This window comes from Cinclus cinclus, chromosome 3 (genome assembly GCF_963662255.1).
Source record: "Cinclus cinclus chromosome 3, bCinCin1.1, whole genome shotgun sequence".
NCBI lineage: Eukaryota > Metazoa > Chordata > Aves > Passeriformes > Cinclidae > Cinclus > Cinclus cinclus.
This window is the reverse complement of record NC_085048.1, coordinates 69,676,200-69,694,774: the sequence shown is the minus strand read 5'-3', so window position 1 is coordinate 69,694,774 and position 18,575 is coordinate 69,676,200. Positions and strand designations below refer to the sequence as shown.

General features: G+C 40.0%; 1 protein-coding gene across 1 annotated transcript in view; it reads right to left on the bottom strand.

The window, feature by feature from the left end:
* The window catches only part of PCNX2 (pecanex 2), a 150,614-nt gene that overhangs the window by 31,123 nt on the left and 100,916 nt on the right, over nt 1–18,575 (bottom strand). The window contains exons 24-25 of the mRNA XM_062489044.1: nt 7,456–7,514; nt 4,889–5,104 (exon numbers count right to left, since the gene is read on the bottom strand). Of these exons, the coding sequence (XP_062345028.1) occupies nt 4,889–5,104; nt 7,456–7,514 (275 nt within the window). The remainder of the gene's footprint in view (nt 1–4,888; nt 5,105–7,455; nt 7,515–18,575) is intronic.

The window sequence follows — 18,575 nt, the reverse complement described above, 5'->3', positions numbered from 1 at the left end:
ATACCTTTTAATGTTCTGGTACATAACCACAAGTGTGGTCTCAGGAAAAACATGAACGTGGGCACTTTCATTTCCCAACAGCAAGAAGTGATTTGTAAAAAAATAAAAGCTGCAACACTCTTTAAATAAAGAATGATTCTTCCTAGTGCTACAGAGCCTTCAGACATAAAAATCAAACACAAATAAATATTCCTTACACTGGTAATATACTTGCTACTGTAATAAAACTATGCACCATACACATGGTGCAGAAATGAGTAACTGTCCTTATTAGACATCACTACCACGCCTAGAGCACACAGCCTGAACTGGCTGCTTTCATAACCCATTTTGAGTGGGAAATAAACTAGCTAGCACAGAAAGAGCCCCACAGGCAATCCAATCCTGCTGCCACAGCTGCCTGCCACCGTGTACAACTACATCTGTGTCTGCTCTGTGCTTCTTGCCTTGATCCATCTAATGAAGTTCCAAGTGAAGCATGAATATTGCACATGCAACATGCAGTAACAAAAAAAATCACAGCAGAGATTTAGAAGTTCTTTAAATGACTGAAGAATACTGTGCCAGAGTTGGAAAACAGCTCCTAGAGACTTCAGCAACACCATCAGAAAGTAGTTTCTACACGTGTAATGCTTAAATGAATATTCTCCAAAAGACACTTTGTAGACACACAGACTAAACAGGAAAACACTTTAAATCTCCCTTGTTCTATAAAGAATTTGTGAGAGGGAGATATTTTGACATTGTTTCCTCTTGTTCCCTGACTGTGGGTTTTCCCATCTCTTCCTTTCAAATTAAATGATACGTTATGTATTTCTTCTGGCAGGCTGCTTTTAGCATTCTGCTGTGGTCTAACACACACAGCAGAATTAAGTTACTGAAGGGCTCAATTCCCCCACACCACTGTTCAGCTCCTTGGAAGTGTTCCCCTGCTTTCAGTTAATTTCTACCTTCTCTTCACTGTCCCTAAAGGAGGAGCTGGGCATTTCCTGTCAATGCCTGGAGGTCTTGAGCCTCCCCTCTGCTTTACACTCAGGATGAATGACACAAAGGAGCCACCTCCCCTCTGTGTCCATAGAATGGGAGAGTGAAAAACTAATTCATCCAAGGTGTTTAATACAAACAGGACTAAAGATTGATGAAAGGAATCCCAGATTTGCTGACTCTCTTCTTTCAATCTGCTCAGTCTGTACCTTCTTATGCTGCCTGCAGGCATTTGTTTGGGTTTGTTTTTTCATTTAAAAGCTGAGACAAATGCTTCTATTACAAACAGTTAAAAAGGCATCTGCATCAGTCACTTACAATGCCAAATCTCAATTAGGATGGACTGCAAACTGGGGAGGCAGCAAGTACCTCCTGCTACAGTACGCTTAAATTCAGAAGGCTCTGTGACCCCCATTTAGGGCACTACCAGTACTGCCAGCACAGCCTTTCAGCTACCACAAGGAGAAACACCCGTAGGAAAATCCAGAGCTCCACAATGCAAATATTGCTTTTGGTTTAGTCATAAACAGAAAACAGTCACAGAGAACACTGTTGTGATTCACTCATTTCCAAAGCAAACACAGATTTCCTATTTAAGGAATAGCAGATTTTTTTGGGGCCTTCAACTAAAATTGCTTGTTTGAAATTGAAGTTAAGCAGCCAAAGCTCAGAAATTACAGATTACAAGTTCCTCCTCCAGGAGGAATTTAGCCCTTTTCTCCACCTTGTGGGAAACCATTCTGTACAATGAAAGGAATTAGCGTCCCCTGTGAAAAACAGTGCAATGTAAAAAAAACAGACAACTAAATATAGGAATGCAGGATGCCCAAAGCACCCTAATAACTGCCACTTGACTTTGTAAACCATTAGCTTCTTCCAGGGCATTTCCATACAGTCTCTCATTCTGCAGAAAAAAAATCATACTGTGTTCAGTATTCAGGCTGTATTCACCAGCCCTTTGCAAAATCTGCAATGGGGAGGAACGTGTTCAGTCCACACAAGAGATGTCTCTTGGTGCTGAATGGTGGAAGCCTGCTCTACCTTCCTGTCCCTGTAGGCAGCAATCCTGTTCAAGGGAAGGAGAAAAGAATGCCTTCCAAGGCAGAATTTCAGTCTCAGCTTTCACACAACTTCTTCTGATTAGCCTTATAAACTTCTGCATTCAGGTCAGCCCTTCTAGCTCCTTTTACTCAGACTAGTGCCTGAGTGCCTGGGCACCCCTGTGGCCTGCAGCCCCACCAGAGCAGCCCAGCTCCTTGTTGGCAGAAGGACCAAACCACGTACAGGAAGGGCACAGTTCTGCAGCATAGTTTATCTAAAGCACATCAGCCCTCATGGGTTACCTGGAGACACAAACAACACTTTGGTGTCAGCACATCACCCCAGGAAGTCTCCACTGGGCACACAGCAGATTATCTGCTCACATTTTGGTGTCCACGAGGCTTTTGTTATAGTCTGCATCAGGCAGATCCAGGCATCCTTATCCGGCTTGTGCTTGGATCCTTTGCTTCTCCTGCTCCATCCTTAAGCAAGTTTGCAATTACTGTGATTTCTCTGGCACTCATTCCACACAGTCCAGTGGGGTTCAGCTCTCACATGGCATAGCAAATGCTACAGGTTTGAGCTGGTTTTGTCTCAGGTAAATTCCTTTATTCAACCCTACATGGCTTCTCTTTTTCAGGCCAAACAACAGAATAGCAATACATGCACTCCTAGTTCCTGTTCCCATAACAACTCCTTTATCAAATACTCTGAAAACCAGAGAAAACCTCCTTACATACCATGCCTGTAAGGACACAAAATAACCACAAATTTTGTCTCATTCTTGGAACAGGATTATCCAGTGGGTGCAGAGAGAGAGGGAGTCCATTTTTCTCCTATTTCCTACTACTTTCTCCTCTAGTATTGAACAGTAGTACTCTGAGAGTGAGGAGGCATAGGGAAGTAGATTTGTATTGAGGATGAGAATCTAGGTGAAACCACTTCCCCAACCCTCTCCCACCTCCAGCAACTGGCATTACTTTCCAGTTCAGTTTGTTGCTGCTGTCTTGATCCAGGCCTGTCAAAGACTCAGATAAGAAAGAGGTGCTGCTTTGCAGGATACTAGTCTCCCCCTGAGGAGTGCAAGAACGACTAGGAAAGAGGATATTCCTCTTGGGAACTCAATTTGTTCTCAACAGCAGTCTGTGAAAGACATGAGAGGCTGTGGGGCCCAGCCCCAGCTGAATTTAAAGACCTGGTGAAGCTGGCAGACATGCTGTATCTATTCACAAAGTAAAACAGTGTTAACTATAGTTAATTAACATCGAACAGCATTAGGCAATCTGCATGGAAAGGTCAATTTTCAGACACATTTAATTACTTAAACTGTCATTTTAGGGAATACAGAGATGCCTCGACAGGTGGCACACTGCAATTTTTGAGCTCTGCTCTCAGATCCAAGCACCAAATGGCACCTGCTGGCTGTGAATGATCCTGGCTCAATGTCAAAGAAAGTCTTCTCAAAGCACTTTGCAATAAAACTACCCAGTTGTTCCCCTATAACTTCCAGTTCATTATGCCTGTCTGCTACACCCACAATATTTTTATCCAGCTAGCACATGGCTTGAGCATCCGTTCATATGCTTTCATCTGTTTCCAGTATTTACCTTACTTCTACTGCCTGGTGATGGTAGAGTGGGTATTGCCCCAGCAGTAAGGGGCAACTGCACAAAGAAAAAGAAAAAAACACCTCACAAAACTCCTGTAATTTAAGTGGGAAGAAGGTTTCTTTCTTCAGTTTGTTTCAAATCCCACACTGAACTATTTTAACACAAAAGGATGATCAGCAAAGATAAATTTTGGAAGTTAGACTGACACAGCGGCACAACTGCTCACCTTGGGGACACCCAAGGAGAAGATGAATACAAGAATACTTGCACAGATCTCTTGGAAGTTGAAGCAAGCCTCAGAACCACAGATGAATGACCATGTATTCCTCAACAATCATCATAAACAAGAAGAAATTATCAGGCTGATAAATTATCTTTCTTCCTTTCCAGTTCTTTTTCCTCACAATTTGTATTTGTTCTGAATCAGGCATCACATGAGGTACTACAATACCAAGCTGTTTCAGGGATTTACTGCTTTCTTTCCACATAACTTTGCTGAGGATACAAGAGTGTTATCTTCATCCCCACTACACAGGAAGGAAAGTGAACATGAAGCATTCACCACAACCTGTTCAACATCCTACATGGAGTCTGTCACAGAGTCAAGACTTGAGCCCACACATGTTATTTCCTAGTCTAATCCTCCCACACTTAAGTGCATTCAGAGATCCAGTCTGTCACTTATTTTCTCACACTCAACCTTGTTGAGAAGTCACCTTGACTGCACTCCACTGTTCTAGTGTGCTAGCATGACAAAGACCATCTCAGCACAAGCTTTTTGCACAGTTTGACATAGAATATCTTCCGTGGAAGGAAGGAGTCTTTGGTTTGCTTTTGTTGTTGTTGTAGTTCTGTTTTTGTTTGGGTTTTTTGTTGTTCCTTAAAGACAAGGGGTTTGGGGTTGAAAAATCTTAGGAACAACTACAATTTTAATAGCTATGGAAGAAAACAAATAATCTGAAAACATAACTAAACATTACTCAAAAGATCTGTGAATCAAGCAAACCACTTAACAAGACTTCTCTGTGAAAGTCTTATGATACTGCAGAACATAGCTCCAAATTTCGTAACATCTAGATTTCAAAACAACATTCATATAATGATACAAAGAAGTACCAAGCTTTCAGACAGACAAGTACCTGTAGAAAGAGAAAGGTCTTCAAACTCTGTGTCCTACTAGAGATTTGTGATAGATTAAAAAGACAGGATTTATTACTGGTTTTGTTGCTATTTAAATCATCATGGATCCTTACCTCGAAATTCGAGCCCTCTGAGCTGAAAGGTGACAAGGCCATTTCCAATTTCGATCAAGTGCACAAAGGCATTTAAATAATCCGATGCCAGAATAAAACAGTCTCCTGTGCTGTAGTTTCCCCAGCGGCCCAGGACCAAATCTCCACAAAGAGACTCCTGCAGAGATCTTGTCAAATGCTCATAAAATATGGAGTTGAGATTATTGTCATCATTCCCTAAAATCAGAGTAGCACACACACACAAAAAAATTCTGCATAAAATTTTAAGTTCTTTTTAATTCCTACTTAAATCTTCTTCCTCAAGCTAGGTATCTTCCTGATACTTTATACAATCTACATTTCCCAGGTAGCCCTTCAAAGACTCAGGTTAATATGAACAATATTGTAAATAGAAGATCATATTAGTGATAACACATATAAGATTCTATCAAATAACCTCCATGATTTACAACAGTAAGAATTTCTTGGCCCCACTAAAAGTCTCTGCAATGCTAAGTTAATGTCTACAAATTATTCTTAATCTAAAGAAACAGAAAATCATTATTAACTCAGAACATATGCTTAAATCAGAATGTTTTTTCTGAGATTTCTTAAATGCTTTGGTCACACAGCTACCAGTAATTTTGTTGGGAATTTTTTCTTTACGTCTCTAGGAATTTTTCAAGGCTTTGTCCCTGAAGAATTTGTTGCTACTTAAGATGAGAATACTTGTTTTAAAAGAGGTTACTTAGTATACTGAGTAAGAATGAAACATTCACCACTAGAACTATTATCACTTTAAAAATTGTAGCTGTTCAACTGCACATTGCTTGGATCAAATGCCGAGGTGAAAACCACTCTATCACAGTCTAGAAGTGTCAATCTCATAAAGGTCTAAGGCCTTTAACTGGATTAAAAGGAGCACTTTATGATGGTGGTTTGTGAAAAGGCCTGAATCCTTCACAAATGCTATAATGGTTCCACATAATCCAACGTGGTGTTATCCTGTGCTTGTACTCTTTTAAACAATGTGTTTGACATGAGATCTGCCTTCCTCTTCTGTAGTGCATCAGCATCCCACCTTCAATACTCTTAAAATGCTGGTGCACCAATACATGTACAAAACAACAGCTTGTTGGTATATTTGTATGCATGGAGCGTATGTAGATATGGACATACAAGCAGTCATGCATTTTTATGTTTGTGCATATTTAGGAGGAGACCTAACATGAAGGAGATAAAACCCACAAAATGAGACTTGCAGAGGTTATGGCTTCCCCTACAAATTGCTCCTTGATACCAGAGGAGGAGAGGGCCTGTAACTACACTGCTTTTCATGCCTGTGGCCATTACACACCCAACCCTGGTATGTTTGTCCATGTGTGCCCATGTCCATGCAGACACACTCACCTGTGCACCTTCTGGAGCGTATGTGCTCAACACTTAAGCAAGTCATAAAATGAGTCTTTCAAGCACACACACAAAAAGAATGCTTTTCCTGAGCTACAGGGTTTAAAGCGTAACTCACTTATTGAAATACACAATAATGCTAAAGGTCATTGCTATCAGATGACAAAATGGCCTTGGGAAAAATCTTAGCTTCCTGCCTTAAATGATAAATAGTTAAAAAGCACTATTCATGCTTCAAACTACTAATAGCTCTCTTGCCTTCCTGGATACCCTGGATTTAATCCATTTCTGCTTGAAGATGTGTATTTGCTCATGTTACTGATGTAATGGATAAGGATAAAAAGGGTGTGGGGGGTAAAGAGCAATAAATCAAATGCAAACTTCTAAGTCTACGATACAACCCTGGCCATCTCTGTGGCAAGATAAAATTGGCCACAGAATGCTAAAGTGGAAAAACCTCATATTAAACCTTGGTCTCTCTCACTGGGATGGGATTTTGGCATGTGACACTGCTATCAGTTCCCCCCAAAAAGGGCTCTGTCCCACCAGGCACTGAAGAGTGTCAGCTGATGTACCACATGTTCTTTGTGTCCACTGATGTACCAAAAACTGCTCTCACTTTGTCTCACAGGAACCACTCAGTGTGGCCTGGGAAGTTGCTTTGCATGGCCGTGGATTGGTGCTCATTTAATGCACTGATACCCAAGAAGAGCAGTCCACCATCTTTCTACTTCTTCCTCTAACAAGTTTTCCAACTTCCCTTCTCCCCCTACTCAAAAAGGTTTCTCTCCAGGAAGAGCAGATACCTGTCAGCCCAAACTGTTTAGTGTTAGGGGCACCACTAACTTGCTGCTTTTTTCCCAAAACTTTTCTCTGCCCACAGCTGACCTCTGAGTCCAGCTAGGGTGCCTGCTGCAAATTCCACACAAACACCAATGTTATGATTAACCAAGCAATTAGCAGCCCAGCAACACTCTGTCTGATCAGCTGCATATAACTGAGGAGTAAATTTACTCATCCGGTCACACAACCTAAACTTTGCTACATTTAAAATGCTCTGGCTTGTACACACAAATTTAAACCCTTTGCATCTCTTTAGCTTTCCCAGAAAAGCCTCACCTGTGTAAATACATCACATTTTGCAAATCAAGCAAGACACCAAAAGTCCGAGGCCATACCTGCATCCTTTTCGATCTGAATTGCCAGTCTGGTGTTGGAATGGTCCGATCTTTTGGTGCTGGAAACAAAGACATGTTTACAGCCAATTCTTTTTTTAAAATTAACAATTCTCACAATAAACACTTTCTTTGTTTAACACATCTCCTCATCTTATGTTTATATAATTAGGCAGTTCACACTACTCCATTCATCAGGCATATATAGTTATTTGAGATCAGTATTCCTATTGATATTGTAACTTATCAGCACACTCTTTCTGTCCATTTTCCTTCTTGTGGGGCACAGTCCATTCAAAATTTGGCACCTGACACAACACTATGTACTTAAATAATTGAACTGGCTCCAGAAACAGATCAGCCAGGTGCCACTAAAACTGTGAATAGAAAGAGTATTTAATCAGTCTTTCTTTCCTTCTAAGCCTTAGGGAAACAGCTGGAGTCAAGGAGTTTTCTTTGGGTGAAAATATTTCTGTGGGTGTGCACCATCTATGGACAAACAACAATACAAAAGTACTTCACTTAGTTTCATATTTAGCTAGGCAGCAACAGGAGAGTCCCTGGTCATTCTTATTGCCTGAAAAAGAGTAAATTAGAGGGCCTTAGTTCACACAGGCACTAACCCTGTCACCCTTATGAATGGCACATTCCCTAGTCAGTATTTTCACTGTAGCAGAGGAATATAAACAACACAGGAAAAATCATTACAAAAGAGAAGGCAACTAAAATGGTAGATTGGATTGAGCTTTTGTTACTACCTGCAACAAAAGACACTACTAAAGTCAGAAAATAAGGAATGAGTAAATTACTGTGGGTCAGCTTGTGTTAAACAGAAGAGAATGATTATTGTAGTGAGTAGGGATATTCAGCACCAAGTCCAAAGCATCTCCCAGGCACTCGGGAGTGGAACTCTGGCTAATGAAAAATGCTATAGTAAACATCAATTTCCCCAAAATATTGCTCTGGCATAGGTATATAAGGATTTCAGGATACTTCATTAAGAATATTGCCTCAAAAGTTTTGCCCTCAATCACTAGCCTTAACAGAAGACCTATCTATCAAATACGTAAATATGATCTCTCATTCCTTGGAAAATGAGATTTAACAAAACCAGGAAAAGGCTCAAACAACAGTCATCATAAGGTTACATGTGACATGTGCAAGGGCCTCATCTGTACGAAGACCTTCAAGCACAGGGGAGAAGAGCCACACCACCACTTTCCCTGACATGGGATCCAAGGGAGACACCCAGGTGTGGCCCTCACGGTGTCCTTGGTGGAACTGGAGTGAGACTGGCACAGCTGGGTGGGACTGGCTGGGGTCTGGCTGATGGCATGGGGAGCAGAGGGCCCAGAGGAGATTTTGAACAGGCTGGGGATTGGCCAGTTAACCTCCACAGCCTGAATTTAACTATTCACTGTGAAAACTGCACACATGTCCCAAGGAAGACTGCACCAAAGAGGGATCACATTTAAGGGAGGTTTTCAAACAGCTTAAGTAACCCTGAAAAAGGATGATGTAAAGATAATGTTGTCTTTGAAACAGCAGAGATTGAGTACTGGTTTCCAGGATTTTGGGTGTTACTTCATGCTGAATCCAGCTGGAAGAAGGATGTCACCGACATGTTACAGTGTAACAGAGTTTTATCCACTCCCTGCAGTCTCTCAGAAAAAGTTGTGGAAAATTGACCAACAGAAAAATTGCACACAGGTGTCCATGTAGTAGACAGAAGAGGAACAGATTTACTATAGTTCTACTTCCTACCAGAAGGAATTCCTTAAAAAGGAATTTTTCTTCCTTAAAAAGGCACATTTTCTACTTTGCAAAAGTACGACTAAGAAAATAAGAGTAATAATTAAAATTATTTGTAATTAAAATTATTTGTAACTAATATTAGTATATTATCTACATAGATTAACATTTTATTTGAGGTATTATTTATCTCCCTGCTTCTGGTTGGCTCAGCTCATTGTAACTGTAATTATCATTTCCTATTCAACAGAAAATGGCTGTGGGGGGAAGTGCCTTCTGAGCAGTTCAGAATATAAAAAATCATTTTATTTTTAAAAGGTTGCCAGAATTCTTCTACCCTGATATATATCCACCTACATGTGCAAAAGTAAGCATAAACATTAGGTTGTGGAATTCAATCAATTTTCTGTTCTCAGCAGAGAAGCACAGCTGATTTCCAAATGTGTATGTTTTAAGATTATGAGATGCTTCATTAACTTTCAGTCCCTCTGAAGTCAGTGTGGTAGTGTAAGGTAAAAGTTAATTCTATTCTTTACTCCAGTTTCTTACCATTTGTGTTCTGGAGGCATACTGAGACCCATAAAATTAACCAATACTTCAGAAAATTCTAATCTATAATAAACAGAAATCCTTTTGCCCCCTCCCCTCATTATTTCTTTCCACTGACAGGAAGATGCATTAAACAATCAGGGAAAATAACAAGTGCTTTGGGGATACTCCAAGACAGATGATGCAGCCTGACTGAGAAAAAAAACTCTCACAAACAAAAAAACTCCAACAAAACAAAACCAGGCTCCCTTAAGGCTTTGTTTAGCATTTAAAACATGGGCCTTGGGACATGAGACATGAATTTACCTTTTCAGACACTACATGAAAATCTCAAATTTTTATACAGCTATTATGAGGTATAATTTTTTAAGACAAAGGGTAATACAGACTGTTCATAAAGCAAATGTCTGTCCTGAAATTCAGCCTATTTGAATAAATGCTATCAGGTAATCAATTCTGGATTTTAAGTCTTCTATAATTATTAGTAACAAAGCTGTGTTTGTATTTTCTTGAAGGGAATAGGAATTTGCATTGGATTAAACCATAATCCACTACACCTAACAATCACACCTGCAATACCTTTACTTCTCAACCAAGACCTCTCACTATGAACTTTTGGGATTAGTAGGTGATTTGGGCTTTCTTCCAGTGGCCTCTTACTTTATATTTGGTTGTTATCACTCATCCAATGTGATAATTAGCTCAGTAATTGAATTTCTTCCTGAATTGTATTATTCTATGCAAACCAAGTACAGTTCCTCCAGGAACTTCCCTAGAGAAAAAGTGATTGTGTTGGACTGTCTTCAGATAAGTCTTCAGCAATTTCAAAGCCAATGTCCTGCTTAGTTCCTGAAATATCTATTTCATGCTCTTTTAATCCCCCATTTACACAGACACTGGGAAAACCCACTGGTTTGTGTAACACTGTTAATGGCATTAAAACTATTGCTTCATTTTGCAAAAAAAAAATTAAGTCACTTCCTATATTCTCTTTCCCAAACATACTGTCTGGAAAGATTTTTTTCTCCCACTTCAGTTTCCAAATTTCCTTAGAAAGATGGGATATAGAGAGTATATTGAGAATCAGGTAAATTGAGGAAAATAAATAAATAATTGCTGATTTGATGATGCTAAATAAATAAATCATTATTTCCAGAAGATTAAAATGAAATTCCAGCTGTTCTATCTGCCCTGCTGCTGAATTTTCCCCCATAACACAAATTCAAGATTTCCAGGATTCCTGCTGTGTAGATGAGGATCTCTACTTTGAAAGAGAACAAAATAAAGAAAAGCAGTTTCCCTCTGGGAGATGCAGAGATGGCTTTCTAGGGTTGATCCAAAGTTTTTCTTTGTCTGTGTCCAATGAATTTTAATCCACTCTTCAATGACATCTAACAGGCAAATTTGAAAGAGAGAAATTTTACTGTGCTGCAGCCCTATGATTATTCATGGGAATCCGGAAAAAAAATCTTCAGTATTTTCCTGTGAATGCCTGATGCTGCTGGCTCTATAAACAAAGGCTTAGCATTAAAAACACAGTAGCAGTTGCCTACAATGTGAGGCAGGAGGAGAATGACATGGCAGAATAAGCAGGCACCAACCAGTATTTGAAGGACACCAAAGGTAAAAACAATGGTATTAATTATAAGGGGAAGGATACTGAAGTAAATTTAAATCAATTTAATCTAAAAGACAGAATGATTTCAGTGTGGCTCTAACATCAAGGGCTGACAGCCCCTTTGTGCATGACCCTGGCCAGGTTTTCTGGGCAGATGCAGGGAAGATACAACTTGGGTTTAACTCACATTAAGAAAGAAGGATCTCTTAAAAATGAAAGCAATTTTTCCTTCCTGATCGTTCAATCCGATTTTTATTTTTTATCCTTTCTTCCTCCTCTACTTCCCTGACTGCGCCTTTGCTTCATCTAACAGCAATAAAAAGTGGCTTTGATTGCACACTAGGAAACTGGGGGAGGGCTGAGGTATAAAAAGTCCCAGTTGTTAAAGACAGAACTGTTGAAGCATCCCTTTATAACATAGAAAGGTCTTATTACCAATAATGCTTCCTGTTCTTAGAGTTTCTTTACTTTCTTAAAAAGGTTTTTATAACTGATTTTGAGGCTTCTTGGGTTTGTTTGGAGTTTTTTGTGGTTTGTCTGTTTTTTTAATATTTTGGAGAATTTGATTTGGTTTTTGTGTTGCTGTGGTTTGTTTAAGTGGGTGATAAAACCAGAGTCATCTGCTGAGATGACTCAGCATGTTGGTTTGGCATATTCCAACACCTGTCTGATTGTTTCTGCACTTCTGCAGCAAGGGGAATGAAAAAGCAGAGGTGTGAACTTGAGATCAAAAGCTGAGCGCCCAAACGTAGGCTAAAGAGCCCACCTCAGTGCTCTGACATTCAAAGGTTTAGCTGGGGAATTCACCTCTTATTTGTAAGACAGGTGATTTAAGCATCTTAAAATACTCACTTTATGCTTTACTAAAATGTCATCAATATTCCTGCTTTTGTCTTATTTCTTTATCTTTGTCTAAGTAGGCTTTTTCTCTTAAAAGACATTTAATTACTGTCTTCAGATTATTTTTTATTACGCAATAGAATAAGCTTTATAAGTGGAAAGATTATGCAACTGCACAGATGTTTTTTGTGCACACTCTTGAGGATGTAAAAAAGGTCAAGATCCTGGTCCAGGTTACTCTAAGGATGGGACTTAGCACAGGACTCTGCTTCATAGCTGGACCTTGCTGTCTGCAGTTGAAATAAGTGCTTTTAATTTAAAAGCAAATGTGTTAATGACATAACACAAAAACCGGTGTCTGAAATAGTACATATGAGTGTTATTCTTCTGTTGTTCCCATCATGAGCCAACACACACAAACATTATAGGAAAGGTACTACACTGTGCCCAGCACTGGCCAAAGAGCTCCACAGGACTGATTCACTTGGGCTCTGCACTGATGGGCCTGTGAGTGAAGCAACAAAAGCTGGAGAAACTGCAAGGAGCTGGAGAGTAGAAAGGAGGTGATGAGAAATATCCTGGTGAAGTTTTCACCAGTGAGAGTGAGAACAGACGGGGGGGGGAAAAAAAACAAAACCAAAACAAATGTTGGGAGCCGCTTCAGCAAATGAGGCCAAGATGTTTTTCTCATTTACTCCACACAAAGAAAGAAACATTGTTTAAACAGCATAAAAGGTGGAAAGGATAACAAGGCATTTCAGAATTCATTCTTGATTTTCTTTACTGTGATAAAGTGTTTTCATGCTTTTTTAGTGTGCAGTATTAAAATAGCATATATTTAAGATATTTTAATTCTCACAGACTCAATTTGACTGCTTCATAATAAAATTAGAACATAGAGATGGCAAGAAAGTATGAGGAAATACAAGACCAAGACAAAGACTGGTCTTCCAAAGAAAGCCTGTGACAGAAATACTAGTTTAGCCCACTACAGGGTTTTCCATATCCATATTTCTTACCAAAGGATGAAAGGAGGCAAAACAGAAGGAAACTAAGCTATTCCAGTGCCACAAACATGCAAATGCAGCATCAGTGTCACTACACTGAAGAACAACAAAGACCTTACTGCTCCTGTGCAGTTGTACAAAATCCAGTCTAAAAGAAGGATAACTTTCAAGACCTCTGTTTTTTTCTTTTTTTTTTTTTTTACTGCAAGGACTGTTGAGAATGTTAATAATTCACAGCATTCATCTTGGTATCCTCTACAGTACTCTTCAGACTGCAAACATCTCTGATATTTTGAGAGCAAACACTGCTAGTCAAACACCTTTAAAAAAAAAACAAGATCCACTAGCTTTCATCCAGTATTTACCTAGCCCCCACTAGCACAAAGTTTCAGAAGCAATTCTCAGTGGCAATGGTGACACAACTCTGCATTTTGCACTATCTCAGAAAGAAGACATGGTTTACATTTTGCTCTTGCAAGCCCTGAGGCAACCTGGGTCCAGTCATACCTTTGGAGATCAGGAGACAACCAAGCCACAAGCATGCTGTAGCATGAACTGCTCCCTGCCACTTCCTGTGCCCAATGTGTCTTATCACCTCGGTTGGAATGGTTGGTTACACTTGCTGAACATCTCCTGGATCTCAACTTTACCAACTTTCACATTTTAACAAAAGTGGCTTGAATTAGCATTTCCTTGAATGTAAGGTTTAGGTTTAGTATTCCAAACTTCAGCTTGCCCCTAAATGTTTGATTCAGTTAAATCCAACACAGAACGTGATCTACATTATCCAAGTGGATGGATGAACATTTGCTGAGAACACTTATTCTTATGGAAATTTAGACAACCCATTTCAAGGGGTTTCCAATATTCAACACGACAGAAATTTCATGAGCTAACTTGATCTCATTAGATTTACAATAATTTGGAAGTTAATGACTAGATGAAAAGTGTTATAAATCTTTATTGCCACTGTATATCCACACACACCCTTAAAACATTAGTTGTACCTGATTTCTGATGGGAGTCCTGTTGCTGCCTTCCTTTCCAAATATATATTTAAAAGCTCTCCTCTACCATGCTCATGATTTCTTCTCCCTTGTAGGTCTGAGTTCCTGCTTACCCATGCCTATTGGGTTACCCCCTCAGATATTTCATTGCATGCCTTTTTCTTTCTGCCCACCCACCCCTTTCCCTTTCCATTTATGCCTCTTACTGTTTTGATCTCTAATTGTGTTCCTCCTGATCTCAGCATGCATTCTCTTTCTGATGTCTCCCTTGTCTTTACTCTGTCCTCTTAGAATGATTCAGTGAGTTGGAGTTGTGAATGTGTCTTTAACTCAGCAGGGAACTACAGAGCACTGAATCAGAACACATTCCCAATTAATTATCACACATATGGCTCCTATTCAATTAGCCTCAATTTGTTTTATTGACTGCCAGGGGCAAAAATTTGAGAAGAGATGTTACCAGTTAGAGATACTGCTAAACAGTTAAACTACATCTTTGAATTCTGCACAGCTTCCCTTGAGTGTGAAACTCCAGGCAACTCAGAAAACACTTACTGTAATACCAAACCTACTTGATTAAAGGTGCCTGGTTTCCCTTGCCCATCCTTTCTCATGTTTTCCCAGTTCAGTGTGACTCCACATGTTGAGTCAAGTGATGAGGTGAGGAGTGGGTTGGAGAGGAGGTGTGCACAGCTTCATGCTACAGCAGGTATCCAAAGGGTCACTTATTCTAGGGGAGATCACAGCTCAAGACACTAAAGGGAAGGTAGTTCCTAGAAGGGTTTATTTTAGCCTGGGGCTGTACCTGAAGCAACCCCCCCACACACTTGGAAGCTGTGGCTTTGTCATGCTTCAAAGCTCTACACTGAACAGAATTAAAGACTCCCAAACCAGGTAAGTGTTGCAGGTACAAGTCTGTGGGCAGTACTGATAGTGTGCAAAATAGACAGTGGTTGCACAGTACAGCAGGGAGCAGACAGGGAAGGGTCTTCAGAAGACAGTCAGATGAATAAGTCTAATGAATAACATGCAATTTCAGAGCTCATGAAGAACTAAGGCTGAAGTACACACAAAGATGTTCTTTGTTCTTCAAACATTTTGGTTTTCTCTATTCTCTCCCCCAGTGCCAGAGCCATGGCCACAAACGCCCCTGGAGAACAGGGAATAACTTCCCAAAGACCAGTTTATTCTCATTGTTTAAAGAGAGAGCATGTTTAAAAAAAATAATCACCTCTATTGGGAAGTCTGCCAATCTTAAGAAAAGAGAAGCTAAGGAAAAATGGCAGCAGCTTGCTAATATTTCAGTTATTGCACTGCTGCCAGCAGGGACTGCCCAGTCAGGCCTAAGCATCCCTCAGTATAGGCTGCAGTACATCAGTACAGGCTGGATTCTCACAAATCTAAGCACCTTTGAAATTTCCAGAAAGACTCTCATGAAATTCTACATGCTTTGTAAATAGGATTGGTAAGCCCTTCAGATTTGGAGGCAACAACCCAAAAATTAAGGCCAAAAAACGTTCATTTGTTAGTCCTGGTTGTTTTGAGTTATAAGTCCCATGAACTAATAAGCACCCATTTCAAGTTTATCTGCATGCTAATACTTATTTATACTATTTATATTATTTTGAAGAGTTCTAAATTAACTCAACTTTCAGTAAAAGCCTGGAGGAGCCCTGAGGCCAACTCAGTGAAGACCTCTCTTAGAAGAACCACAGTCACCAAAGGGACCAGCATTCATCAATGAGTAATAGCTGTGAACAACCTCAGTTCATTTTAGAGCAAACAGAAATACAGTGCTTCTTTCTGATCAGTTCATAAAAGCAGGATAGAAATCAAGGCAGCCAGAGGGGAAAACAAAAATTTGCAGAGAAATCAGTTTGGAAGAAACTAATATAATTGCAATGAACAGTAAAACTCAAGGCTACAATGTGGCTTTCAGACCAGGTATCTAGAAATATTCAAGAAAGTCTGAATCCTAAATAGGGCAGTAACAGTAGTTAGAACTACCATATCTCGTAATATGAGACGATACTTGACAAAATAAGGCAAACACTATCTCCTGTCAGTTAAGGGAAAAAATAGGGAAAAAAAAGATGAAGTTATGCTATTCACCCAAAAACAGAGTCCAAGCCATTACTGAACTATAAACATCTGCCGCAGTTGCTCCTCTGTAAACATCACTACTATGGAGGTCTAAAAACATGTGAAAAATCAAACAACACATCAAGAAAAAGACTAAGAAAAAAAAGAAATCCAGTCCTAAAAAGAACAGCTTGAAAGGTCTGAGTGTGCAGACCCACACAAGGCACATGGACAGTTACGGGTGAATGATATTTTGTGTTTAGAGCAGGGGTTTTAACAGCTGTAACAGATGAGCAGGCTCACAGGGAAACCAGAGGCACCAGCGCATTTTAAAAATAAGCATTTGGAAGTGGAAGGCCTGTTATTTTATGGGGAAAAAAGAGAGGGAGCAGCCAGGTACTTTTCACAGCTCCTTTCCCCACACGTGTATAATGTGGGGTCAACCAGAATTACGTGTACACTGGGAGAACTCTTCCCATTCCACCTGCAGGCTGTCTGCAATGGGCAGGTCAAGTAAGATGGCAGAAAAAAAGAAAAAAAAAGCCACCTGCACTACATCTGAAGTAGGGCAGGTTTTCCTCACCCTCCATTCCCAGATGCATTAACCCTACAGGTGGTTATTTTCCAGACCACAATGACTGAAAAAATAACACAGTGATACACTTCTTTAAAAGATGGAGAAAAGAAATGCTTGCTCACATAGTCCCAAACACAGAGAGGCATCCTGTAATGCCAGTCTGAGACAACTGGCAATTTAATCACAGCCTCTTTAGAGACACCTAATTAATTCAGCTACACCGCTCTGTAATTAATTTAAGGTGCTTCAAAGCAAATGCAAGATGTGCCTTACCCAAAAATAGGCACTGAACAGAAGAACAGAAACAGGAAGGTGCAAGAGAGACAAGCAGCTTGTAAACAGTGAAATCTCCAGACTCCTGGTGGCAGTTTGCTGTTTGTGGGGACAAGTCACAGCTGCAGCAGAGAACGGGCTGTTCACGTGATCCAGCTGTTGGACCCACTGGGAAATAAAAGTAAACTTCCTACTCTGTTCTGTCATTGTCATATCCAAGATACAAAGGAAGATAAGAGGAAGGGAGGAGAAGGACAGAGTCAGGCTGCAGCGTGACAAAGTATTTGAGAAAAAAAAAAAGCAAGAGAAGAGCAATTGAACAACAGCATTTGGACAAACACTTTATGCTTTAAAGTGCCTATACATTAAACAAGATTTACTGCTATTTCCTTTTCTCTCTCTGACATCTACAGCTCAATCATTCCAACAGCTGTGAAAATAGAGACTAAAAGAGCAGTCTTCAAACTGGGAAGTGGGACCCAGGCCAATGGCTGGACAAAACCAGTGTCAAAGCAAACTTTCCTTTGCAAAAAACCAAACCCAAAAATAACATAGAGAGAAAGAAAAATTCTCATAGTTCAACTCACACAAGGTAACCAGCTCATGAGCTGCAGCCCAGCTTCTGATTTTACACTCCTCTCTTTTCAACAACAAAGGCAGCAAAAGCTGCAAAACTGTGACTGCAAGAGTTCTTTATTCTCATTCACCTTCCTTAATGCCTTATTTTTTCTTTTTCTTAGACACCCTTTTCCCCTCTGAAGGATCCCTGACCTCAGTGATGCATTGGTGTAGCAGACCCTGTCTGCCTGCAGTGAGTACAAAAGAGCACATTAAAAGCAAACAGCATCTGCTGATTGCTGGGGAGATGGGGAGAACACCCATGCTCTGTGCATGCACCACAAGAGCCCAAATAGGCACAGCATGAGTCCTGAATTTTGAAAAGCCTGTTAGGAATTTCACAGTTTGCTATCAAAATGAATCCCTTTTTCTTATTTTAACCCACTAGAGTCCTTCAGCTCCTTGAAAACACAAACATTTTAATTCTCCAAGACTTTCAGCTCCAGACTGCGTAATCTAGACTGGAAGAAGCTCAGTCAGAGAAACCTGATGATTCAAATTCCTCTTTAGCCAGCAGAAAAAGTGGGACTAAAAGAAACCTGGAAACACAAGATATATGTGTGTGCACTCAGAAAACACGAGGTAGGTACAACCAAACCAACACTTTAAGGAACATATGGATCAGTTACTCAGCACTCAGACTACTGGCCTAGTAGCCCTGTTCTATTAATAAACATGGTACTCTGTACTTGACAAAGTTCAAAGTTTCAACTTTGGATTCACTCTACCAAAAATGAACTGGATTTTTTTTTTCTCATCTAATTTCAGGCTGTTGGCCCAAATGAGACACAAAAATAATT